This window comes from Amblyraja radiata, chromosome 5, assembly GCF_010909765.2.
Source record: "Amblyraja radiata isolate CabotCenter1 chromosome 5, sAmbRad1.1.pri, whole genome shotgun sequence".
In the NCBI taxonomy this organism is placed as follows: Eukaryota; Metazoa; Chordata; class Chondrichthyes; order Rajiformes; family Rajidae; genus Amblyraja; species Amblyraja radiata.
In genome coordinates, this window is record NC_045960.1 from 23,890,257 (window position 1) to 23,916,937 (window position 26,681).

The following is a 26,681-nucleotide window of genomic DNA, read 5'->3' on the forward strand; positions in this document are numbered from 1 at the left end:
GTCTGAAGAAGAAGGATCTCGACCCAAAAAGGTCACCTGTTCCTTTTCTCCAGAGATGCTGCCTGAACCGCTGAGTTACTCCAGCATTTTATGTCTATCTTTGATGTAAACTGGCACCTGCAGTTCCTTTCGACACTCCATGAGAGCTTGGTTGACTTTTGACCTCTTCCACTTATCTATCCACTTCCTTCATCTGTTGAGATTGGGACCACTTTGAAAATTATCCGACCATCGCCCTACATAAATTTATTTCTAACACATTCTGAAACATTCCTTTCACAACATTTTAAAATTGATACCTATTTGATAATGTTAAATGTGCAATGTATGTGGCACACTGCCTCTGAAATGTATCTCACTGGACAGTGAACTTCCACAAAGCTCCAAGAATTGCCTTTCTATGGCTTGTTTTATGCTGCGGGTACCACTTAATCCCGTGCTACCTGCTCCACGATCGGATAGTCGGCGACTAAACCGTCTCCCCCACCTGGTTTGCCAGGTGAGGAGGGGGCTGTGGACCCCCAGCAGGACCCAAACAAGACCTGTCAAAGGGCGGATGAGCTTCTAGCGAGCCAACGGCCATTCACACTTCAGTAGAAGTTGCGATCACTGTCATACATAGCATTGTTGTAAATGATGATAAAGCACACACACCAAAATCCTATACTTCCAGCAGCGGAAGTCCGCAGGAACTGGAGGACAGAGATGTGTGGTGCGTCCGTCACCGTTCCCGTTGGAAACCAGCACCACTGCATCGCTAACGTTTTCAACAATGATGATGCATTTATGCTACTGACTGGGGTGAAGTTTTATGCAAATAGGTTTACCTGACAGTCTGAAAAGATGTCCACAGTACACTAAAGTCCACAGTCTGAGGAAGGGTCCCGGCCCGAAACATCGCCTATCCATATTCTCCAGAGAGGCAAGAGTTAAGAGTGTTTTATTGAGTGCCTCTCCTTCCTAACCCCATTCTCCTGCCTTCTCCCCATAATCTCTGACACCCGTACTAATCACGAATCTATCTATCACTGCCTTAAAAATATCAATTGACTTGACCTCCACAGTGAATGAATTGCACAGATTTACCATCCTCTCACTAAAGAAATTCCTCCTCCTTCCAAAATAAAGGTCCTTTTATTCTGAGGCTATCACCTCTGGTCCTAGATTCTCCCACAGGTGGAAATATCCTCTCCACATCCACTCTATCCAAGCCTTCCACTATTCAGTAAGTTTTAATGAGGTACCCGCTCATCCTTCTAAACTCTTATGGGTCTGTACCACTTACGTGACTTTTTCGGCGACTGCCGGCACCCGTCATAGGTCGTTATATGTCGGCGAAAATTTTCAACATGTTGAAAATCCAGCGGCGACCATAACAAGGTACGACTCTTTGGGCGACTACTCACGACCATACAGGCTTCACCCCGCGACATGTCGCCAGAGTGTCGCCTGCATGGTCGTGAGTAGTCTCCTCAGTCGCCCAAAGAGTCGTAGCGTCTTTCTGGTCGGCGCTGAATTTTCAACGTTGAAAATTTTCACCGACCTGCAACGACCTATGACGGATGCCGGCAGTCGCCGAAAAAGTCGCGTAAGTGGGACGGGCCCATTACTGTGTCTATCCACAGTTTTGTATCTGTCCGCAGTTCACTATTGGTTAGGTACCTATTCTTGTAGATAACTGAGTGCAGTGGTCTTCGAACAAACCCTTCATTTATCCATTTTTCCTCCATTGCTTCTCTGACGGAGGGCCGCTTGGCTGGGTCGGGTTCGAGTAAAGAAAGCATGAAGTGCACAGCCCCTGAGGAATAAACATATTCTTATCAGCATGGCTTTAGTTTAAGGGTCTCGACCCGAAACGTCACCTCTTTCTTTTTTCCAGAGATGCTTTCTGACCCGCTGCGTTACTCCAGCACTTTATGTCTATGTTCGGTTTATTTGATCGGGGACAGTCAGACTGGTTGGACAGCTAGGGAGGAGGAGGGATGGAAAGAGAGGGAAAGCAAAGGTTACTTGAAGTAAGAAAAGTCAATGTTCATACCGCTGTGGTGTAAGCTGCCCAAGCGAAATTTGCGCTGGGCCTCACTCTGACAGTGGAGGAGGCCCAGGACAGAAAGGCCAGTGTGGGAATGGGAGGGGGAGTTAATGTATTTAGCAACCGGGAGATCAGGTTGGTTTAGGCGGACTGAGCAGAGGTGATCATAGCTCATTAGAGGTGAAAGCACAAGTAGATAGGCAGGTAAAGAAGACATATGTTATGTTAGCCTTCATAGCTAGGTGCATGGAGTACGTCAGAAATTCATGATGCAGGACTTTGGTTAGGCCACATTTGGAATATTGCAAGCAGTTCTGGTCACCCCATTACAATAGGAGAGATGTTGAAGCTTTGGAGAGGGTGCAGAGGAGGTTTACCAAAAAGCTGCCTAGATTTGAGGGTTTCAGCTACGGGGAGTGGTTGGATAGTCTTGGATGGTTTTCCAAGACTATCTGGAACATCGGAGGTTAACGGGAGACTTGATGGAAGTATATAGAATTATGTGAGACATAGGTAAGGTAGACAGTCAGAACCTTTTTCCCAGGGTGGAAATGTCCAACACTAGAGGGCATAGCTATAAGGTGAGCTATGGAGATTTAATGGAGATGTGCAGGGCAAGTTTTTTTACACAGAGGTTTGTGGGGGTCAGGAACACATTGCCACGGTGTGGTGGAGAGAGATACGATTGTGGTGTTTAAGAGGACTTTGGACACAGGGGCGGAAAACCCGGGGGGGGCCAGAGGGGACACGTCCCCCCCATGTTTTGAGAGGTGGGGGACATCCCCCCCAAGTTTTTGTGATCCCAATTTAAAAATCTCAGTTTTTAGCGCTGGATGGAGCCTTCGAAGCCTCGCGCGTGTGTGTGAGTGTGCGCATGCGCGCGTGGCCACCAACAAATTGTGTCCCCCGTCCCCTCCATGTTTTGATAGCGAGTTCCGCTCTTGTTTGGACAGGCACATGGAAAGTCCTAGCCTGACCAACCTCTCGCTATAGCTCAAGGCCTCGTCATGGCAACATCCCTCGTAAATCCTCCCTGCACTCTTTCCAGCTTAACAACATCTCTCCTATACTAGTGTGACCAAACAATACTCCGAAGGACACAAAGTGCTGTAGTAACTCAGCTTGTCCGGCAGAAACTCTGGAGAACACGGATGGGTGACGTTTTGGGTGGAGACTTTCTTGCTTTATGTTCCAAACGATTAATTCAATTCAATAAATATCTGGTACCTGAGGAAATTTCTGATGGGATGGAACTCATGTCCCCATTTACCATCTTCTGATGCAGTTGTTTGATGTTGAAGGGCTCGACGGTGAATGGTAATGTGCCAGTGAACATTGCAAACATACTGACCCCGCTGTGAATACAAAACCATGGGGACTGTGAGAAACATTGAATTCAGAAACACTGGATCCAGCTCTGCTTGACAATAAAATATCAGCAAAAGAAACATGATCTAAACTGCCTCAGAGTTAGAAATTAGAAAAAAGACAGACTAAAAGACACAGACGCACACATGCATGCATGCGCGTGCACACATACAATGCATGCACGCACGCACACATACACATGCACACACACGCATGCACGCACACACACGTATTCACAAACACACACATGCATGCACATACGCACACAGGCACACATACACACGCATGCACGCATGCACACATATTCACAAACAGACATAAATGCAGACAGACATACACAGACACATATACACACATGCATGCACCACACACACATAAACACAAACACATGCATGCACCACACACTTATACACACACACACATGCATGCACGCACACACACATATATGCAGACACACACAAATAGACACAGACAGACACACATGCACACACACACACACACTCTCACACACACACACGCACACACACACACACACACACACACACACACACACACACACGCACACACACGCACACAAAGGATGACTTGTAAAGGTGGTGATGTCAAAATAGATGGATGAGTGTAAAAAGTGATGTGGGCAGAAGATGTATAGTTGGAAGTATAGAAAATAAAATAGTGTGCGAATGGACTGAACACTGAATAAATAGAAAGGGAAGATTAAAGCAAACTCATAAACAAGCAGGGTCCCAGAAGCTGAGGTAAGAACAAGTGCCGGTTGACATAACGTATACGTACAGCTGGTTCTCTGATGTTCCTATCCCAACCAACAACCCATTCCTCCCTCACTGCTCATCAACTTTGATGCTTTATTTAAATTGGATCTTCTGGTGAGTGTTGTTTTCACATCGTCGCGGTCTTTCCTGGGAGAATACTGTGTAGCAGTAAATAGGTTTTTGACAGGGGGGCAATAGAAAAAAACCCTTGTATGTCATTGACCCTCTCAAAAACATGATTTCCCCAATACATACAGAGAATTGTCCTTCATAGCAGAAGTATATTGTGGACTCCCACACTCACATGAAGTTAGTGAGATATAGTGTTTGTGACGATTAGTCGAATAAGGAGGGAATTTGAATACTAATTTGGGTTTGACCACCTGCATTTCACTCATATCAAGGTAATCACAAAGCAGATATTACTTAAGCAGTTTAAATTTCTTTAAACTATTTCACAAAAACATTCTATTTAGGGAAGGTTAAAAAGAAAGTAATCAATATTTCTCACTATCCCTGTGTTTCATATGTCACCCCCCCCCCCCCCCCCCCCCCATAGTCTTTAATCTAACGCTACCACCATAACGTAGAGAGCAAGGTTACCACAGCTACAGGAGGATCTTATTGATGGCTATATTTATTGTTAACCCATCTGGGGATTGCGAATGTGGGTCTACTCTGACATTGGGAATAGTACAGGTCCACATCCCAAAGGGAGACAAACTGATTCTCCTGCGTGACTTCAACTCCAGATGCAACCCTCTGAAATGTGCAATTGGCAAGGAAGAAGAGAGATAATACTCACTCGCCAGAATCCTTCTTTATTTTAGACTTTAGAGATACAGCGCAGGAACAGGCCCTTCGGCTCACCGAGTCCGCGTCGACCATCGATCACCCTGTACATCAGCACTATCCTATACACCAGGGATAATTTACAATTCACCGAAGCCAATTAACCTACAAACCTGCATGTCTTTGTGATAATATTGGCCAAATAAATGTCACAAAATGGAGGATCTCTGCATTTGCAAAGCCTGCTTGTCCTCTTTCTGTGAAAAACTGCAAAGCCATGAATCTGAACCCTGGGAGGAAGTCCAGCACAGGGTGGTGTCCAGTTGTCCCTTCAATTGTTAATATGTATGAGGGTTTTGCAGAAAGAGCTGAGCTGGGTTGCAAATGCATGACCGGGATTGGTTACAGAATGAGGTGTTGTAAAAGTATTGGTAATTATGTTGCAGAGTCTTTGTGCTGTTATCCTGTGATGGAGTATGGAGTATGTAGAGCAAGTATGGAGCCTTGCTCTAATTGTTTATGTTACCTGGGGAAATGTTTCTTTACTTTGGTGAACTGGCTTCCAACTAGAACCTTCTGTGGAAACAATGTAATGGGGTATTTTGTGATTGGGTTAGGGAGCTGTCAATAAATGTATTATATGATCTTTATTTGTGAATGGCTGGTAGGGGTTGCCCTCCCCCCATGTATTTCCCGCCATGGGTCCGATACAGTATAAAAGAGGGGACACCACATGGATCGAGGTCGATCTTCTGGAGATGCACTTGTGACTGTGTTGACTGTCTGGAGATGTCTATTCGCATGAGGCTGAAGGGCTTGGACGAGTAGAGACAAGGATCGGACCCGAGGTGTTGGTTAAGTATCGTATAGGAAGTTCGTTTGTGCGTGGGAATAAAGAGTTAGTTGATCCAGTGCTCTCTACACACTCCATACACACTAGGGACAATTTACAGAGGCTATCTATCATACAAACCCGCACGGCTTTGGGATGGTCACAGGGAGAACATGCAAACTCCACATAATCCACACCTAAGGTCAGAATCGAGCCTGGGCCTCTGGCCCTGTGAGGCATCATCTCTACTAATTAGTTACTTTACAGCCCACAAAACTGAGAACATCAATCCCAAAGGACTGCTTGGAAAGAGAAAAAGAATGGCAATAGCAATAGGAAATGCTAATAGAGAAAGAAAATAATGTATATTTTAGTAACTTTGCGGCACAGTGGCACAGTGGTAGAATTAATTGCTGCCTTACAGCGCCAGAGACCTGGTTCAATCCTGACCTTGGGTACTATCTGTACGGAGTCTGTACGTTCTCCCTGTGACCTCGTGGGATTCCTCCGCGTGCTCTGGTTTCCTCCCACACTCCCAAGGAAGTGCAGGGTTGTGGGTTAATTGGCTTCAGTGTGTAGGATAGTGCTGGTGTACAGGGTAGCAATGGATTTCTACCAAGACCACCTTGTGCATCGTCTATAACTTTGATGGAAGAGCTGCAGACACCAGCATATTTCATTTATCCAGGAATTCTTCTGCAAGTTATGCCCCATAATCATCCTTCAAACGGAAAAGTTAAATAATATTTTTGGAGACTAGAGACCTGGGCTCAATCCTGACTATGGGTGCTGTCTGTGCAGAGTTTGTACGTTCTCCCCGTGACCATGTAGGTTTTCTCAGAGATCTTTGGTTTGCTCACACACTCCAAAGGCGTACAGGTATGTAGGCTAATTGGCTTTGTATCAATGTGAAATTGTCCCTCGTGTGTGTAGGATAGTATTAGTGTGCAGGGATCGCTGGTCATTGCGGATTCAGTGGGCCTAAGGGCCTGTTTTCTCGCAGTATCTCTAAACTAAACAAAAGTCGTGCTTCTCCATATTGGGCCAGGGTTATTCCAAAATGCCTCTGACATTATTCCAAAATGTTTGGGAATGCAGACATGTTGTGTTTGATTTCCCCTAACTTTTGATTAGTGGGCAACTTCTAGTTTAGTTTAGTGATGCAGCGAGGAATCAGACCCTTTAGCCCACTGTGTCCGCGCTGACCAGCGATTCCCGCAACCTAATACTATCCTACGCACACGAGTGACTATTTACAATGTTACCATGCCAATTAACCTACAAACCTGTACATCTTTGGAGTGTGGAAGAAAATAGGAGCGCCTGGGGAAAACCAAAGCAGGTCACGGGGAGAACGTACAAACTCCGTAGAGACAGCGCCCGTAGTCAGGGTCGCACCCGGGTCTCTGGCGCTGTAAGGCAGCGACTCTTGATGGGAAATTTCATCTGGCATGAGCGGGTTGTGCTAAATCTGGACGCATCCAATGGTTGAAAAATGATGTGTCACTTCTGTTTGATATCTCAGTAAATATTACTGGCGGGAAAAAAAACTTGTTATCATGAATATATAGTCAGGAATTTATCCTGCAGGATTTCGCTCCTTTGAAGTGTGATACAAGTCCACGACTGATTTTTCAACACCCTTGGTCCCAGAGTGTTTCTGGATTATCCGTTTTGCCAGACCAGCAGAGGTTACGGCCTCTGGGAGGAGTCCAACGATACCGGAACTGACCGCCTTGGCCACCGTGGGTCAAGGTCCCAACCCGTTAAGTCAGCCTCGGAAATCGTCTGTGGGAACGGATCTGCCAAAGTTCCAGAGCCCCGGCGGCAGGGGGCAATTTCAACCGTGGAAGTCCCGATGAGTTCGGCCACCTCACCCAGCCTCAGCGCCACATTTTCACAGGGACTTCCAGGGGGGATTTCATGTGCGTTCTTGGAATTTTCTCTGGATTAAAGGAGGTGTCGGACCACCAGTTGCCGGAAAATCAAAATGGTGGACTGTTCGTCTAATCCCAAAAGCTCTTTATGACCATGGCAAACATCAAGGTACATTATTTTTAAGGCATTCCACAATGCCAATGGCATGTTTCAGCAGTCAGGATTATAAAATATTGTAAGAATCAGAAAATATTTACTCACAGTCTATGTCTAACCAGTTTAAAATGGGAAGAAATCATTTATTGCAATCTTAGAATATCATTAGCGGCATAGTGGCGCAACTGGTAGAGCTGATCCTCATAGCAGGCGGCACGGTGGCGCAGCAGTAAATTTGCTGTCTTACAGCGCCAGAGTCCTGGGTTCTATCTTGACTTCGGGTGCTGTCTGTACAGAGTTTGTAGGTTCTACCCGTGACCGCGTGGGTTTTCTCTGGGCGTTCCGGCTTTCTCCCACACTCCAAAGACATAAATTTGTAGGTTAATTGTCTTTGGTAAAAAATTGTAAATTGTCCCTAGTATGTTGGATGGGGCTAGTAGACGGAGTGATCGTTGGTTGGCTTGGACGTGTTGCCAAAGGGCCTTTTCCGCACAGTATCTCTGGAGTCTAAAGTCTAAAGATTGTGGTTCGATCCTGATCTTGGGTGCTGTCTGTGTGGAGTTTTCACGTTCCCAGTGTGACCAGTTCCCTCCATATCTCAAAGACTTGCAGGTTTGTAGGCTAATTGGCCCCTGTGAAATTTCCCCCAGTGTGATCTAATGTGAAATTAGGATAACATGGAACTAGTGTGAACGGCTGATCGATGGTCAGCTTGGGCCGAAGGGTCTGTTTCCAAGCTGTATCTTACAATGAAACAAACAAGTTTCATTCTATAGGGAACATTTTTCTGTTTAGCAGCCTTGGGGCTATGCTTTTACAAATAGAAAGTATGATTAATTTGACATGCTTTGTAGGGGGTAAAACAGTTGACTGGCCAGTTAAAACTAATGATCCTTAAAGTCTCATCTTATTCAACAGCATTGTAGACATCAGCTCTTATCCACCCTTTAAACCTTCACCACATGATTCATAGCTCTTGGTTACAGCAGGAAATTTGAAGGAAATCAATATGAACCCTATCAGCATATTCTTTGTAAAATGAACAATGCCATTCATTTTGGTCTTAAAAAACCAAGAACAGTTGGCTACGGCAAGCTCAGTTATTGGAGTGGGTTTGCTTAGAAAGATAAATCAAAGAATCTTTGCTTCTTGAAGGATGCTTAGGGTGGCACGGTGGCGCAGTGGTAGTTCTACTGCCTTACGGTGTACAGAGACCCGGGTTCGATCCTGACTACGGGTGCTGTTCTGTTCGGAGTTTGTACGTTCTCCCCTTGGCCTGCATGGGTTTTCTCCGAGATCTTTGGTTTCCTCTCATCCTTCAAAGACGCACGCGGTTGCAGGTTAATTGGCTTGTTATAAATGTAAAATGTCCCTAATGTGTGTAAATAGTGTTAATGTGCGGGGATCGCTGGTCGGTGCGGACTCAGTGGGCCGAAGAGCCTGTTTCCTCGCTGTTTTTCTAAACTAAACTAAACGAAGCTAAAATAAAATATCACTATTACCTGGAACCAGAAGGTAACTATTTTATATTAATATTATTTTTTTTAAAATATATTACCTAACAGTATGCAATATACATTTCGAAGGCGGCGGTACAGAATGTGCATGGTAACAGGCCCCTTGGCCCACAATGTCTGTGCTGAACATGATGCCAAGATCATCTCTTATGTATCTGCACATAACCCCTGTCCCTCCATTCCCTGTATATACATCTGGCGATCTAAAAGTCTCTTAAAGGCCTCTATTGTATCTGCTTCAATCACCAAATCCCGCAGTGTGATCCAGGCACCCTCTGTGGAAAAAAAGGTTGACCTGCACACCACTTTAAAATTTTGCCCCTCTCACCTTAAAGCTAAAGCCTCTTGCATTTGATTTTTCCATCATGGGAAATTGGTTGTGTCAACCCCATCTATGCCTCATAATTTTATATACTTCCATCAGATTTCCCCCGCGACCTCAGACGTACCAGAGAATTCACATAATGTCAGCCAGAACCGTCAAAGTTTCCAGAATTTAAAATAAAAACAGAAATTGCTGGAAATACTCAGCGGTTCAGGAAGCATCAATGGAAAGCAATGTGTAGGGAGGAACTGCAGGTGCTCGTTTAAATCGAAGATAGACACGAAAAGCTGGAGTAACTCAGCGGAACAGGCAGCATCTACGGAGAGAAGGAATGGGTGACTTTTTCGGGTCGAAACCCTTCCTCAGAACAAGAAGGGTCTCGACCGAAACGTCACCCATTCCTTCTATCCAGAGATTCTGCCTGTCCCGCTGAGTTACTCCAGCTTTTTGTGTCTATCAATGGAAAGAGAAACACAGTTAACGTTTCAGGTCGAAGATCATTTAACAGAACTGGGAAAGAGGAAGAAGATAGACATTAAATGCTGGAGTAACTCAGCAGGACAGGCAGCATCTCTGGAGAGAAGGATTGGTTGACGTTTCGAGTCGAGACCCTTCGAGAGGAAGAAAAAGTTTGAGTAAGGGTCTTGACACTAAATGTTGCCATCCATTCCCTCCACAATGCCGCTTGCCCCTCTGAGTTACTCCAGCACGTTCTGTTTTGTTCAAGATTCCGGCATCTGCAGTTCCTTTTTTCTCCGTGGATTGAAAGAAACAGTGGTACGCTGGTAGAGCTACTGCCTTATGGCACCAGAGACTTAGATTTGATCCTGACCTCGGATGCTGACTGTGTGGAGTTTGCAAGTTCTCCCTGTGACCGTGTGGGTTTCTTCCGGGTGCTCCAGTTTCCTCTCACATTCCAAGGTTGTGCAGGTTTGTAGGTGAATTGGCCCTCTGTAAATTGCCCTTGGAGTGGGGGGGATGAGAAAGTGGGATAACATGGAACTAGTGTGAACGGGTGATGGATGGTCAGCGTAGATTCAGTGGGCCGAAGGGCCTGTTTCCACATTTCATGTATGAACTAAATGAACTTGCAGAGAAGATGGGGGAAGGATGGATAGGTCAAAGGAAATATCGCTCATAAGCTGAGATTTATTTGGGATCGTTTCCCACTTTCTGAGCTATGTAAAACACTGACAATCTCTTGAATAATAAAAGGAACACAGATGGTGGAATCATTGTTAAACAAGGCTGGCAGAGTTGCAATAACATCCTCAAACATAATGCAATGAATATTGAAAATCTGAAATAAAACAGAAGGTGCTGAAAGCACTCAGCTGCCTCTCTGATCTGTGGGGTGTTTCTGGTTTTTATTTGTAGCTTTTGAATTTATTCAGTTATTGCAGGATGGATCCATCTCATAAGTTCATAAGTTCATAAGTTATAGGAGCAGAATTAGGCCATTCGGCCCAAGACGTCTACTCCGCCATTCAATCATGGCTGATCTATCTTTCCTTCTCAACCCTATTCTCCTGCCTTCTCCCCATAACGAATGACACCCATACTAATCAAGAATCTATCTATCGCTGCCTTAAAAATATCCATTAACTTGGCCTTCACAACCTTCAGTAGCAATGAATTCCACAGATTCAGCGCCCTCTGCCTAAAGAAATTCCTCCCCAACTCCTTCCGAAAGTTACATCCATTTATTCTGAGGCTGTGGCCTCTGGTCCTAGACTCTCCCAGTGCCGACAAACGCTCATCATAGGTTAACCCACTCATTCCTGGAAAGAAGGGCAGGTGAATCTGATCTTGATTGTAAGCATCAGGCAATGACCACCGTAGGTGAGGGTTAATCATCTGTGACCACTATAATAACTGAGGTCAAATCCAGTGGAGGTTTACGAGAATGATCCCAGTGATGAGCAGGTTAACCTCTGATGAGCGTTTGTAGGAACTGGGCCTGTATTTGCTGGAGTTTAGAAGGATGACGGGGAACCTCATTGAAACTTACCGAATAGAGAAAGGTCTGGATAGTGGATATGGAGATGACGTTTCCACTAGTGAGAGAATCTAGGACCAGATGCCATAGCCTCAGAATAAAAGGACATACCTTTAGAAAGGAGATGAGGAGAAATTTCTTTAGTCAGAGGGTGGTGAATCTGTGGAATTCATTGCCACAGACGGCTGTGGAGGTCGTCAATGGATATTTTTAAAGCGGAGATTGACAGATTCTTGATTGGCACTGGTGTCAGGGATTATGGGGGGGGGGACGGCAGGAGAATGGGGTTCAGAGGGATCGATAGATCAGCCATAATTGAATGGCGGAGTGGACTTGATGAGGCGAATGGCCTGATTCTGCTCCGAGAACTCAGGAATTTATGAATCTCTTCATCTTGACAATTATTGGCACCGCCATTAATATCGGAGAGTCACCATTCACCAGAGACCTCAACAGACCAAATGCACAAATATTGTAAATTTCAGCCAATCTAAATATACCAACCTACACTGCTGTATTGTGCCTTCAGCATGCAATACTCAAAGAAAAATAAACTCAAACATTTCTGCACAAAGATTCAGGAAAAAACATGTGTACATTGTAGAAATACATAGCAGATCAGGTAATATTTATAGGAGGAAGTATTGTGTTGTTCTTGGCGGTGAGATAGCACCAATTGGAAACAGTAGTATATACGTTGCTATCCTCTTCTAAGCGACAGATTCATTTCCCACGCAACCCAGTACCTACATTGACCAGACATCCACCTTGGGACCATATTTCTTGTGGGCGAGGAGTTCAGGGGCAGCATAGGCTGGACTCCCGCACTGTGTATTTAACATCTCCTGGCTGTCATTCTTCAGGATGTTACTTAATCCAAAATCTACATCAAAGGAATATACAACAAAATCGAATATCAAATAAAAGACCAAAGAACTCAAAGCTGTTTTATTTATTAATGTCTGCCAGATTGAATCCCTCTTAGTCATACAGCTTCGGCCCAACTTGCCGGCACCGGCCAACATGTCCCACATATACTAGTCCCACCTGCCTGCGTTTTGGCCCCTATCCCTCTAAATCCATCCTATCCATGTACCTGTCTATTTGCTTCTTAAATGTTGTGATAGTCCCTGCCTCAACTACCTCCTCCGGCAGCTCGTTCCATACACCCACTGCCCTTGGCATGTAAAAGTTACCCCTCAGGTCTCCTATTAAATCTTTCCCCCCTCACCTTAAACCTATATCCTCTGGTTCTTGATCACTCTACTCTGGGCAAAACAGCCTGTGCATTCATCTGATCTATTCCTCTCAAGTTGGGCCGAAGGGCCTGTTTCCACTCTGTACGAATATAACTGTCACAATTTTGTACACCACTAAAAGATCACCCCTCATCTTCCAGTGCTCCAAGGTATAAAAACCTAGCCTGGTCAACCACTCCCGGCAGCTCTGGCCCTCGAGTCCTGGCAACATCCTCTTAAATTTTCTCTGTACCCTTTCCAGCTTTTTCTCTTGAATATTTGGCTTTTTTTGCTGATGTCTTCAGCTTTTGATAGCCGCCGTGCTGTAAATTACAAGGATTGTGCCTGCTTTCCAATTTATGATTGTAGACAGTGTCTACAAATCCTCTTAACAACCTATTCTATAAAGTGAGAAGATCTAACTGATTGAGTTAATCTCACATGCTTTTGTGTTTACCCCAAATAGGAATTATCCTTATATGGAAACCAAAGATTTTCTAGATTTGCTGGTTAATACGCATAAAGGACACAAAGTCTTGGAGTAACTGGAGTAATTTCCAAGGACGTGCAGGTTTACAGCTTAATTGTACCTAGTATGTAGAATGTAAAACTGGAATTACATAGAACTAGTGTATGGGTGATCGTTGATCGGCATGGACTCACTCAACTGAAGGGCTGCTTTCCACGCTGTATCTCTATACTAAATTAAACTCTGCGGGTCATCTGAAGAAGGGTCCCGACCGGAAACGTCACCTATCCATGTTCTCCAGAGATGCTGCCTGACCTGTGAAGTTACTCCAGCATTCCAGCACCACACCTCACACTGCCTCGGCAAGGCCAGTAGCATAATCAAGGATGAGTCACACCCTGCCCGCTCCTCCTTTTCCCCTCTCCCATCAGGCAAAAGGTATAGAAGTGTGAAACGCACACCTCCAAATTCAGGAACAGTTTCTTCCCAGCTGTTATCAGGCAACTTATCCCACCACAACCAGAGAGCAGTCCTTAACTACTATCTACCTTTTTGGTGACCCTCAGACTATCTTTGATCAGATTTTGCTGGCTTTACCTTGCACTAAATGTTATTCCCTTATCATGTATCTATACACTGTAAATGGATCGATTATAATCATGTATTGTCTTTCTGCTGACTGGTTAGCATGCAACAAAAGCTTTTCACTGTACCTCAGTACATGTGACAATAAAGTAAACTGAATTGAACTGAACTGGTGTCAGGAATTATCCTTATTCTGTTCTTTAATTTCCTTTTACTGCTACTTGAGATGATGTTAATAACCATTTTATTTTAAGTGGGCAACAAATGATCTTGTGCTGCAACAGTAACATTTAACACCATTGTTCCCAACATATTACCTCATTATTTCATATTGTGCTACACTTACCTACAATTTTGATGTTGTTATTTTCATCAAGGAGAAAGTTTTCTATTTTCAGATCCCTTGGGGAAAGAAAAGTCCAGAAAACATTATATGTTTAAATACATCCTTAAAACCAACAATTATTTTATATTTAAAATGTTTGTGATTGAGCTGTTCACCTTCCTTCTCTTCATTCTTCTGAATAGTTTAAAAGGAATTTGAAGCTAGACTCAAAATGCTGGAGTAAATCAGCAAGACGGGCAGCATCTCTGGAGAGAAGAAATGGTCGAGACCCTTCTTCAGACTGAGAATCAGGGGAAAGGGAAACAAGAGATATAGATGGTGATATAGAGAGAGACACAGAACAAATGAATGAAAGATATGCAAAAAAGTAACAATAGTATGTCCACTCCATAAGGTTTAGAGGGATATGGGCCAAACACGGGCAGGTGGGACTAGTGTCACATCTTGGTGGGCATGGGAAAGTTGGGTTGAAGGGCCTGTTTACATGCTGTATGTTTCTATGCCTCTGTAATAAACAGCCCAAACTATTCACAAGATATAGCGTCAGATCATAGTGACCCTTTGTGTGTAGGTCGCAGAAGAAGATTTACTAACATCCAATGAAATCTCTCCACTCTTTTATACTTCTCTTTGCTCTATCTGTTCTATGTGTGAATGGCTTGATTGTAGTCATGTATGGTATTATCTTTAGTTTAGTTTAGTTTTGAGATACAGCGCAGAAACAGGCCCTTCGACCCACCGAGTCCACGCCGACCAGCAATCCCTGTACACTAACACTATCCTACGCACACAAGGGACAATTTACAATTTTACTGAAGCCATTTAACCTACAAACCTGTACGTCTTTGGAGTGTGGGAGGAAACCCGAGCACCCGGAGAAAACCCACACAGGTTGTGGGGAGAACCTACAAACTCCGTACAGACAGCACCCATGATTGGGATCGAACCCGGGTCTCTGCCGCTGTTATGCAGCAACTCTACCGCTGTGCTACCATGCAGCCCTGATCTGATTTAATTGGATAGCACACAAACAAAAGCTTTACATTGTATAATCCAAACACACTAGACTGTCTACAATCTTGGTAACAATGGTGGAATGTGCCCTGCTCAGGCTTAGCAACTTTTCTTATCTGTTTGTTTCTGATAGATGGCAGAGCCACCATGGAAAGTTACCATTTCTGGAATGCAAGGACTGGTGCCACAGGAACGCTGTTCTGCAGCATGATGGTGCAAACTCTACCGCTGCGCCACCATGCCCATCCAATCATAAACTAAGCTAAACGGCAACGATAACTAACCCAGCCTCTTCAGCCTTTCTTCATAATTAAAATGTTCCATCCCAGGCAACACCCAAGGAGAGCACGGAGGAGCAGAGGAAGAGTTGCTGCCTAAGGGCCCTGTCCCACTTTCCCGAGTTACTCACAAACTCTCCCGAGTTTTCCCCTTGATTCGAACTCGGGGAATGGCGGGGAATGTCCGTAGCGAGGCCATAAGAGTCCGTAGATATTTCGTAGAGGCTCGTAATGCCAGCTGTAGGAACTCGGGGCATCAGGTAAGTCCGGACTTTTTTTCAACGTTGAAAAATGTCCACGAGTTAAAAAAATAGCCCCGAGTACCTACAAACGGCTATTACCGTAAGTGGGACAGGGCCTTTACAACGCGAGAGACCCGGGTTCCATCCTGACTACGGGTGCTGTCTGTATGGAGTTTGTGCGTTCTCCCTGTAACCGTGTGGGTTATCTCCGGGTGCTCCTGTTTCCTCTCACACTCCAAAGACGTACAGGACTGCAGGTTAATTGTCTTTGGTAAATTGTGAATTATCCCTAGTGTGTAGGATAGTACGTGTACTGTGGGCAAACTCCTTGCAGACGGCACTCTTAGTCAGGATCAAACCCAGGTCACTGCAGTTGTATGGCAGCAATTCTAATGCTATGCCACCATGCTACCCTCTCACCTGTATTCACCTATGAGCTGCCACACTTTGTCCTGCCCCTCCACTCTTCCAGCTTTCTTCACTCCCCATCCCCATTTCCACCTGCAAACAGTCTGAAGAAGGCTCCCGACCTGGAACATCACCTATCCATGTTCTCCAGGGATGCTGCCTGACTCATAGAAACATAGAACATAGAAAAATAAGTGCAGGGGGAGGCCATTTGGCCCTTCGAGCCAGCGCCGCCATCATCTAAAATCAGTACCTCGTTCCTGCTTTTTCCCCCATATCCCTTGATTCCTTTAGCCCTAAGAGCTAAATCTCACTCTCTCTTGAAAACATCCAGTGAATTGGCCTCCACTGCCTTCAGTGGCAGAGAATTCCACAGATTCACTCCAGCACTTTGTGACTTTGCCTGGTCCTCGCTCGTACCTGTGCACGATGGCATGGCGATGGAGGTGTTCCACCGCGGCCAGGATCTGCCGGGTGTATTTCCGCACTTCTCGTTCTTCAAGCTTCTTCTTCTCGCAGATTCTGTCCATCAGGTCACCTCCCCGGCACAGCTCCATCGCCATGTAGTAGGAGTTCTCAGTCTCCAGCGTTTCAAAGAGCTGCACGATGTTGGGGTGTTTGATCATTTGGTGAATGCGGGGTTCTCTCTTCATGTTCTTCTGGATGTAAGTGTCCTGCTTTGCTTTCTTCTTGTCGATCACCTTGATGGCTACCTGGGTGAACACATCGACCAAAAAAAACTGTTTTATTTAGTTTTCAAGAAACAGCGCGGAAACAGGTCCTTCGGCCCACCAGGTATGCGCCCATCACTGATCCCCGCACTCTCACATACATACACTGGGGACACTTTACAATTTACCAAGCCAATTAACCTACAAACCTGTACATCTTTGGAGTGTGGGAGGAAACCGGTGCACCCGGAGAAAACCCACGCGGTCATGGGGAGAACGTACAAACTCCGTACAGACAGCACCCAATAGTCAGGATCGATCCCGGGTCTCTACACTGCAAGGCAGCAACTCTACCGCTGTGCCACCGTGCCGCCCAGTTGAGCGTTTGCAAATGTTGGTTGCAAAATGCAAGTGTTAATAGAGCCAAGAGGGTTTAATTGCCATATGTACCCACAACAGAACAAATAAATTCTTACTTGCAGCAGCAAACAAGGTACCATAATCAATAAAAAAAATCAATAAATCAAAAACCCCAATATTAATACAACTTGATTGTGATTCTTAGTCAGCTCCATCTAAGTCTCATCCCTCTACTTTCAGTTTGAAGACTGGTTCTGTCCAGAAACGTCACCCATCCTTTTTCCCCAGAGATGCTGCCCGACCTGCTGCGTTACTCCACTACTCTGTGTCTATCTTTGGTAGAAACCAGCTTCTCCACATCCTTCCACACTCATTTAGAATCACGACTTTTTTTTGACATAAAGTGGCGTCCAAGGGTGTAAAGTGCCATGATTACATTGAATGGCGGTGCTGGCTCGAAGGGCCAAATGGCCCAGTCCTGCACCTATTTTCTATTGTTTATTGTCTAACTGAAAAGTAAACGGGCCTTTAAGCCACTTTAAGACTCGATACTTAAAAAAACTTTGAAACTTGGATACAATATGGCACCAGTAAACTGGCAATTATTGTCTATTGCCCTAGTGTAATCTACTATTCTTACATATTCTTACACTCGTACTTCAAAATTTCATAAATTATAGGGGCAGAATTAGGCCATTTGGCCCATTGAATCTACTCTACCATTCAATCATGACTGATCTATCTTTCCCTCTCAACCACATTTCCTGCCTTCTCCCCATAATACCTGATATCCTTACCAATCAAGTATCTGTCAAACTCCACCTTAAATATATACATTGACTTGGGCTCCAGAGCCTTCTGTGGCAAATAATTCCGCAGACTCGCCTCCCTCTGACTATAGAAAGTCCTCCTCATCTCCATTCTAAAGGTATGTCCTTTTATTCTGAGGCTACATCCTCCGGTCCTGGAATCTCCCACTACTGGCAACCTCCTCTCCACATCCACTCTATCCAGGCCTTTCATTATTCGGTAAGTATGATGCATAGGAAGAAACTGCAGATGAAATGTGTAGGAAGGAACTGCAGATGCTGGTCTAAACCAAAGATAGACACAAAATGCTGGAGTAACTCTGGGACACGCAGCATCTCTGGAGAGAAGGAATGGTTGACATTTCGGGTCGAGACCCTTTAGACTGAGAGTCAAGGAAGAGGTAGTCTAGAGATATGGAAGGGTAAGGTGTGAAAACGACAGAACAATGCGGACTATGATAAGGAAATCTAGAATAGTACATTGTCAGCTGAGGGGAAGGTGACAAGGAGGCATACAGTCAGTAAAATTAATCAGAAGGACAGTGAAATAGTAAGATTAAACGAGAACTTACCAGTTTGAAGTTTGATCTGTATTTTATGAGGAGTTACGATGAGGGATTACGTGAAGAACCCGCTCAGTGCGCAGGCGCGGCATACTTCCAAGCAGCGGTGTGGAATCACAGATAGACACAGTTATTTTGAAGTAAACATAGTAAAGATAAGGAGACATCAATTTATTAGTTTGATCCATATAATGAGGGTGGGAGCGGAGGGCACGTAATCCCTCATCGTAACTCCTCATAAAATACAGATCAAACTTCAAACTGGTAAGTTCTCATTTAATCTTACTATTTTACTTCGGAGTCACGTGAGTGACTACGTGAAGATTTCAAAGCTCTGTGATTTCAAACCGTGTAACAGTTTCATTTCACTCCCTGCCGAAGTTCTTGAGGGAGGAAGTGTTATCGTAATGAACCAATGAGTCTATTTGTAGAAAAACACAATGGTATTTTTTAAACAATAACAACAAAGAATTAAGTTGCTCCCCTGGGCTTAAATTAAATATTTGCAGTTCGTAAATCTTTACTGCAAATAAACAGGTTTTGCCAACGGCTTATTATAAAATTTCTGAACGGTCTTTTCCCTTCCCACCATCCTGCTGTAGCCAGGATGTGGTCTATAGGCATGTCCATTCTTTAGCCGTCGACATGGATGCTGCCCTGGTGGAATAAAATTTGTACATGTTAGTGTTTATCCCAGCAGTTTCTAGCACCTGCTTGAGCCATCTCGCAATGGTTTGGCTCGTACCCCACCATAAGGTTTTTGTGACTGACCCACAAGGCTTTTCATCTCCCTCGAATATTCTGGTTGTGTCTATGTAGGATAGCAGGTGGGTCATGGCACATAACCGTGGTTCTGGTGGGTAAGCCACGACTGGATTAGGTGTTCCTGGTCTGCTCTGTTTGACCAGTCGCTGGATAACGACAGATCTGGTCTGGAGCTGTGATCATGTTGTCCAGTCGCAATAGGTGTAGTGACTGGACCCTCTGAGCGGATACAAGTGCCATCAACATGAGCGTCTTTAGTGTAGCTTGCTCGAGGCCGGGGGATCTGGCTGGTGGCCATTCCCTGAGATATGTCAGGACCACACTGATATCCCAAATATGGGTATACCTGGGCTTAGGGCTTGATATTGTAAATGCCCTTCATCAGTTTTACCACCAGTGGATGGGATCCCATCGCCTGTTGTCCTGGCGCTGGTTTGAGATAAGCAGAAAGAGCACTCTGCGCTGTGTTGATGGCACTGTAGCTGATCCCTACATCGTGGTGTAGATGGCCAGGAACTCCAGTATGTTGGTGGCTGTAGCTGTTGCGTATGTTGTCCATGTTTCCTGGCAGTACTTCTCCCTTTTTTGATGCTGGTTAAGTACTGCCTCTTGGTGGATGTTCGAAGGGATGCCGACATGGTGGTGATGGTTTGTTTGGACAATCCCAGTTCCAGGTAAGGTCTGTTCAAACTTGCAACCCAGGCGTTTAATTTTCTCATGGCATGGGTGTTTAGCTTACCTGATAGGTGAGTAGCTGATAGCCAAATATGTCTTTCGACATACCATTGCCAAATCATGTTGACCAATTTGTCGCATGATAATGATTTTATGCCACCCATATGGTTAATATAAGCCATCACCGTAGTATTTATCAATTTGTAACCGAACATGCAAGTGCTGCATATTAGATACATATGCTTTTAAACCATAAAAGGCGCCCAACATCTCTAGATAGTTAATGCCCAGTGTAAGTAGTAATGATGACTCTAGTTTAGTCCATCTACCACTTGTGCTGGATATGGAGTTAGTCGCTCCCCAGCCTTGAGCACTGGCATCTGTTTGAATAACTAAAGTAGGGTTAGTGATAAAGATAGGGCTGAAACTATGCCAAACGTTTTCTGCCCACCACTGTAGCTCTGATATTGCTTCAGTGGGTAAGTTCATGACACGATCATAGTGACCTGTATGTCGTTTTATTGCCCGTACCTTTGCTCTCTGTAAATTTTTTGATAGTGCAAAGGTCCGAATTGTGTAGCCGGAAATGCTGCTACCATTTCCCCAATTACTCTTGCTACTTGTCGAATAGTTGGTCGCTCGTTGACCATTAATTTGTTGCATGATTGTGCTAATTCAACCATTTTTGCCTTTGGCAAGGTAACAGTCATATGGACTGAGTTAATTGTGAAGCCCAGGTAGTCCATGATAGTGGATGGCTTCAACTTAGATTTATCTGGATGTAGGACGAACCCCAGAGTTTCGAGGAGCTGTTTTGTAGCTGATACTGCTGCCACAGCCAATTCCATCGTTTTCCCTACTATCAGAATATCCTCCAGATATGCCATGACAATATGTTTTTGTTTTCTTAGTATTGCCATGGCTGGGTTCAATATTTTGGTGAATAATTTTGGGCTGAAGTTCGCCCATAGGGCAATGCTTTGTACCATCCAGATAAATTTTAGGTATCTGCGATGATCCTTGTATATGGGTACTAGATAGTAAGCATCTTTAAGATAAATGCTTGCCATGAAGTGTCCTTTGGAATTCAGTTGTTTGGCAGTAACATATGTCTCCATTTTGAAATGTATATACTTAACAAATTTGTTTAGTGATGTTATGTCAATGATGATGCGACAGACACCATCTTTTTTGGTTTTAGTGAATATATTCGATACAAATTCCAAAGGTTCATGTTTGGTCTTTTCGATGACCCCCTTTGTGATAAGTCTCACCAGTTCAGCTTGTCCCTCACGTTTCTCTTTGACGGAGGGAGAAATACCCTTTGGGGCCATTGTTGAACTGGCGGCGTTTTTTCTGACATGAATTGTATTTTATATCCTGTAATGTTGTTGAGTATATACTTGTCACTCGTGACCATACCCCATGCTTCTTTAAACAAGTGTAATCTCCCCCCTGTTAATATAGCACCCTTATTCTCTATATGCTGGTAGGGACCAGACCCACCTACCTCCATGGTTATTGGTGATTCTGTTTTATTCATTTTCCTGAAGATTTTGTTCTGACGTGCTGGCGATGTTGGGGGGAGGCGCATTTTCCAGAGGGTCCGCTGCGGGCCCTGATCTAAAAGATCTTTGGGGATAATGTGCGGACCCCAAGCGTTCACCAGTCCCATATTGCGGACGTCGACTGGTGGATGCCATGGGGTGCTGCCGCTTGGGTATCGGAGGTCTTGGTTTGCTCGTCCCGGGGCCTGCCTTCATTAGGCCGAAGGTTTTTGATGCTTCCTGCATCTCCTTCAGTTTTTTATTGAAATCTTTCCCAAATAGCAGCGCGTCCATCTCCGCAGCTGGGGCTTCACACAAGCCAGCAATTTTGGGATTGAGGGCAGGTCTTATGTTTCCCTCCGGAGATTGTTGATCTCAAATTGTGTGGTACACATTAATGCCAGCACATCCTGCTGGCAGGTATCCATCTCCGTGGTCTCCACGGAACGAGCAAAGGCTGTGATGGCCGACGTCAGGAGCCTTAGGATCCGCTGTAGCTTGAGTTCTTGGGTCCGGATGTGTGACCCACATGCCCCCAGATTTGGCTGTTGACACTTTTTACTTTGAGGGCCACACCGTTTTCTGGTGCTGTGTTGTTTCAGCACCTCAGCGAGCACCTTTTCCAGTAATGGTTGATGCTGGCCGCCATTCTTGGTTCCAGCGGCGCTCCAGCCCGTGGGGTTGCTACAAGCGGTCCATCACACCCAACAGCTCTTCATGTTCCTGCACCCCTGGCATACTCCCGAATTCGTCCGCCTGCCCCTGTTCCAGACCAGCCCAGCCCTGGTCACCAATGCTAACCTCCAGTAATGAGGGAGCAGAGGGCAGTGCATGAAGCACTGTGGAGGGGGTGCCTGACCTCCCTCCGCGAGAGCGCTCTTTCTGTGCATCTCGCTGGAGCTGCTCCAATTGCTGTTGGATGCAGCTCAGGCGGCTGTCTCTCCTCCATTTAGGTGGAGACATGTCCCCGTCCGACGAATTGGACGCCACCGGCCGGATGCCTGTTCGGATGGCTAGACATCCAGCCCGCAGTTCAGGCACTAGCGGGACTGGGCTCGGCGCGGTGATAGCGGAGCGCCCGGTAATTGTTCCTACCGCCTTCTTCTGGAGCTTTTGTGCCTCGTAGTAGCGAGAGCGCCCCTCAAGCAGCGCGTCTCGCAGGCACCTGCTCCGTGAGCCGCACCAGCGGCTCAGGCGGCTCTCTCTCCCCCCGTGCGGGAGGAGAGACGTCCCGTCCGACATCGGGAACACCTGCCGGATGCCTCTCGAGTGGCTATGCGTCCAGCCCGCTGCTCAGGTACTAGCGGGCTGGCCTCGGCACGGTGTCGGGGAATTACGGAACACCGGGTAACGCTCCTACTGCCTGTTGCTGCCCCCCTCCCCAACGGGAAAACGGGGGACAGTTTTGTTCCAGAGCCTTTTTCTCTGCCTGTAAAAAACACAAGCAGAAAAAGGCTCACCTGTAAAAGAAAACCCGACCTCAGGGTACTCACCTGACGGTCCGGTTCATCTGTAACGGGAGAGCCTAACTTCCGTGGCAGCCGCTGATGCACTGCTGGCGTAATGCCGCGCCTGCGCTCTGAGCGGGTTCTTCACGTAGTCACTCACGTGACTCCGAAGTAAAATTAGTCGGTGAACTAGGACGAGGGAGGAATGGAGAGAGAGGGAAAGCAAGGGTTACTTGAAGTTAGAGAAATCAAGATTTAAACCACTGGGTTGTAAGCTACCCAAGCAAAATATAAGGTGCTGTTGCTCCAATTTGCGTTAGGCCTCACTCTGACAATGACTGCGGTAAAAACAAGGGGGCAGATTATTATCTCAATGGAGTTAGGTTAGCTAAGGGGGAGGTGCAGCAAGACCTTCTGCAGTTGTATAGGGCTATGGTGAGACCACATCTAGAGTATTGTGTACAGTTTTGGTCTCCTAATTTGAGGAAGGATATCCTTGTGATTGAGGCATTGCAGCGTAGGTTCACGAGATTGATCCCTGGGATGGCGGGACTGTCATATGAGGAAAGATTGAAAAGACTAGGCTTGTATTCACTGGAGTTTAGAAGGATGAGGGGGGGGATCTTATAGAAACATATAAAATTATAAAATAACTGGGCAAGCTAGATGCAGGAAAAATGTTCCCAATGTTGGGCGAGTCCAGAACCAGGGGCCACAGTCTTAAAATAAAGGGGAGGTCATTTAAGACTGAGGTGAGAAAAAACTTTTTCACCCAGAGAGCTGTGAATTTATGGAATTCCCTGCCACAGAGGGCAGTGGAGGCCAAGTCACTGGATGGATTTAATAGAGAGTTAGATAGAGCTCTAGGGGCTAGTGGAGTCAAGGGATATTGTGAGAAGGCAGGTACGGGTTATTGATAGGGGACGATCAGCCATGATCACAATGAATGGCGGTGCTGGCTGGAAGGGCTGAATGGCCTCCTCCTGCACCCATTTTCTATGTTTCTATGACTCTCTGACAGTCTCCACCCAAAACATCACCCATTCCTTCTCTCCAGCGATGCTGCCTGTCCCACTGCATTACTCCAGCATTTTGTGTGAATCTTCGGTAGGTATTATTGCACTTAAGTATGGTAATACTTTTGGTAAGATTTTTACTGAATTGTTGCAAAAAAGGAAATAAACTGTACCTAGCTACATGGGGCAATAAAACACCATTGCACCGTCTATTAAGTTAGATTGAGCCACAGTACCACTGACAAATGCACGAACCAGTTACCAGTTACCTCCATTTCAACAGTTAAAGAGGAGAAAATATTTTTCTCCAAAGTCCTGATTTGCCATATGAAAGCTGTGCTGGGGAACCATTAAATAAGAATGGCACGGTGGTGCAGCAGTAGAACTACTGCCTTACAGCACCAGATACCCGGGTTCGATCCTGACTACAGGTGCTGTCTGTATGGAGTTTGTACGTTCTCTCAGTGACTTTTGTGGGTTTTCTCCGAGATCTACAGATTCCCCCCACACTCCAAAGACGTACGTACAGGTTTGTAGGTTAATTGGCTTGGTTTAAGTGTAATTTGTCCCCAGTGTGTGCAGGATCGTGTTGGTGTGCGGGAAACGCTGGTTGGTGCGGACTCGGTGGGCCGAAGGGTCTGTTTCCGCCCGGTATCGCTAAACTATAGAAAAACTAAATTGCAGGAGCCATAAAACACTACAGAGGCTAGCAGTCTGAATTAAAAGCAGAAAATGCTGGAACACTCAGAAAATCAGGCAGGAACTGTATTGAGATTGTGGAAGAATATATAAATGGAACTAGTAGGATTAGTATAAATGGGCATAAAGTTGGTGGTTAGTATGGACTAGGCGGGCTGAAGGGCCTGGTACTGGGTTGTGTCTCTGCAATTCTATGATCTCTACAGTAGCTATGCGGCAACATTAATGTCTATTGCAAATGGACTATAAGAAGGTGGAAATAAACAAGGAAACACACAGGAAAGCACATTTAGTCATGAGAAATATTCACGTTGGTCAATTCAAGAACGTTTTTGTTAAGAATCAAGTACCGAGATTCAGGTATATTGTAATAATACATATTCATAAACTTCATTAATTTCGTTCTTATAAAATAAATACTTATTTAGTTTAGTTTAGAGATGCAGCATGGAAAACGGCCCTTCGGCTGACAAGCGGTTCCTGCACACTTACACGATCCTACACACACTAGGGACAATTTCCAATTTTACCAAGCCAATTAACCTACAAACCTGTACGTCTTTGGAGTGTGGGTGGACACCGGTGCACCCGCAGAAACCCCACACGGTCACGGGGGGGACGTACAGACTCCGCTTTTGACGTACAGACTCCGTACAGACAGTACCCATAATCAGGATTGAACCCGGGTCTCTGGCGCTGTAAGGCAGCAACTCTACCGCTGCAGCACTGTGCCGCTACAAACCCCACAGTAGCTGATTCTGTGACAACGTTAAAGTCTATTGCAAATGGAATACTATAAAGTGGAAATAATGCAAGAAAACACACATGAAAACACGCAAGAGATTTCTAGCCCAGCTGTTGGCGGTTGTGCAGTAAACAAGCAGAAGCAGAATGAACAGAATATTGTCCGGTTAATTCACTTCAGGAAAGGTTTGGTTAAAAATCAATAACAGATTCAGGTATGCTGCACTCCCATACACATTCATATACTTTATTACATTTGTTCTTGCAAAATAGTACTGCCAGCTTTTGTCATGTTTTCTATCTAAAATACCTTTTTTTAACATCAATGTCTTATCTTTTTGAACACTAATCAATATAAGACTGGGATTGCTCCACTCCTTTGATGTACTTTTCACTTGGCATCAGACAAGCAGGAAGCAAGTACCTAAGATAGACGCGTTTACTTAAGATAGACACAAAAAGCTGGAGTAACTCAGCGGGACAGGCAGCATCTCTGGGGAGAAGAAATGGGTGACGTTTCGGGTCGAGACCCTTCTTCAGACTTTTTGTGTCTATCTTCGGTTTAAACTAGCATCTGCAGTTCCTTCTTACACGCTTTTACCTTCTCTCCTGTCGGAATGTGCAGCCCTTCCATCACCTTGGCGAATGAGCCTTTGTTGATCATCTTGCCCACCAGGTAGTTCCCTACCCGCTTGGTGTGAGAGAAGCTCTTCGCTGCATCCTGAGGCAATGAGACGAAACACTCCGGCATTTCAGAGTCTTTGATCGCTTCCTCCCATGCTGGCAGCGCTCGTTCCGCGGTGCTTGCTCCGGCCAGAAGGTGGTCCAGAGCGGATCTAACCTCTGCAGGCATCGCCGAGGCGGGCACGGTGAATTGAGCCGTTCCCCAGCGGGGGCTGGGGCTGGAGCTGGGGTTGGCTGTGTTTAGCACACATCACCGGGGAAATGAACACAAAGCCCATTATCACCCGAGTCTTCTCTGAAGAAGGATTACCTCCCAGTTAATGATTTGCGTAGAAGATTACTGGCCCGTTCAGCCATAACGATGGCATAGATAATTAACCAGGCTGATATCCCTTTTTGTCAGTCATGCACGCAGACCATCAATAAAGGACATTCAATCCCAGCGCAG

At 45.4% G+C, this 26,681-nt stretch overlaps 1 protein-coding gene and 1 long non-coding RNA gene across 2 annotated transcripts in view; one reads left to right on the top strand and one right to left on the bottom strand.

The window, feature by feature from the left end:
• Positions 1-26,449, bottom strand: part of LOC116973097 (hormonally up-regulated neu tumor-associated kinase homolog A-like) — a 33,257-nt gene extending 6,808 nt beyond the window's left edge. Inside the window, exons 1-6 of the mRNA XM_033020793.1 lie at positions 26,151-26,449; positions 16,673-16,965; positions 14,311-14,366; positions 12,423-12,555; positions 3,260-3,387; positions 1,663-1,798 (exon numbers count right to left, since the gene is read on the bottom strand). Of these exons, the coding sequence (XP_032876684.1) occupies positions 1,663-1,798; positions 3,260-3,387; positions 12,423-12,555; positions 14,311-14,366; positions 16,673-16,965; positions 26,151-26,402 (998 nt within the window). The 5' untranslated portion in view covers positions 26,403-26,449. The remainder of the gene's footprint in view (positions 1-1,662; positions 1,799-3,259; positions 3,388-12,422; positions 12,556-14,310; positions 14,367-16,672; positions 16,966-26,150) is intronic.
• LOC116973098 lies at positions 871-11,806 on the top strand. The gene is made up of 3 exons (XR_004411997.1): positions 871-881; positions 2,373-2,403; positions 11,570-11,806. It is a non-coding gene; the product is annotated as an uncharacterized LOC116973098 (long non-coding RNA).
• Positions 26,450-26,681: the final 232 nt, after the last annotated feature.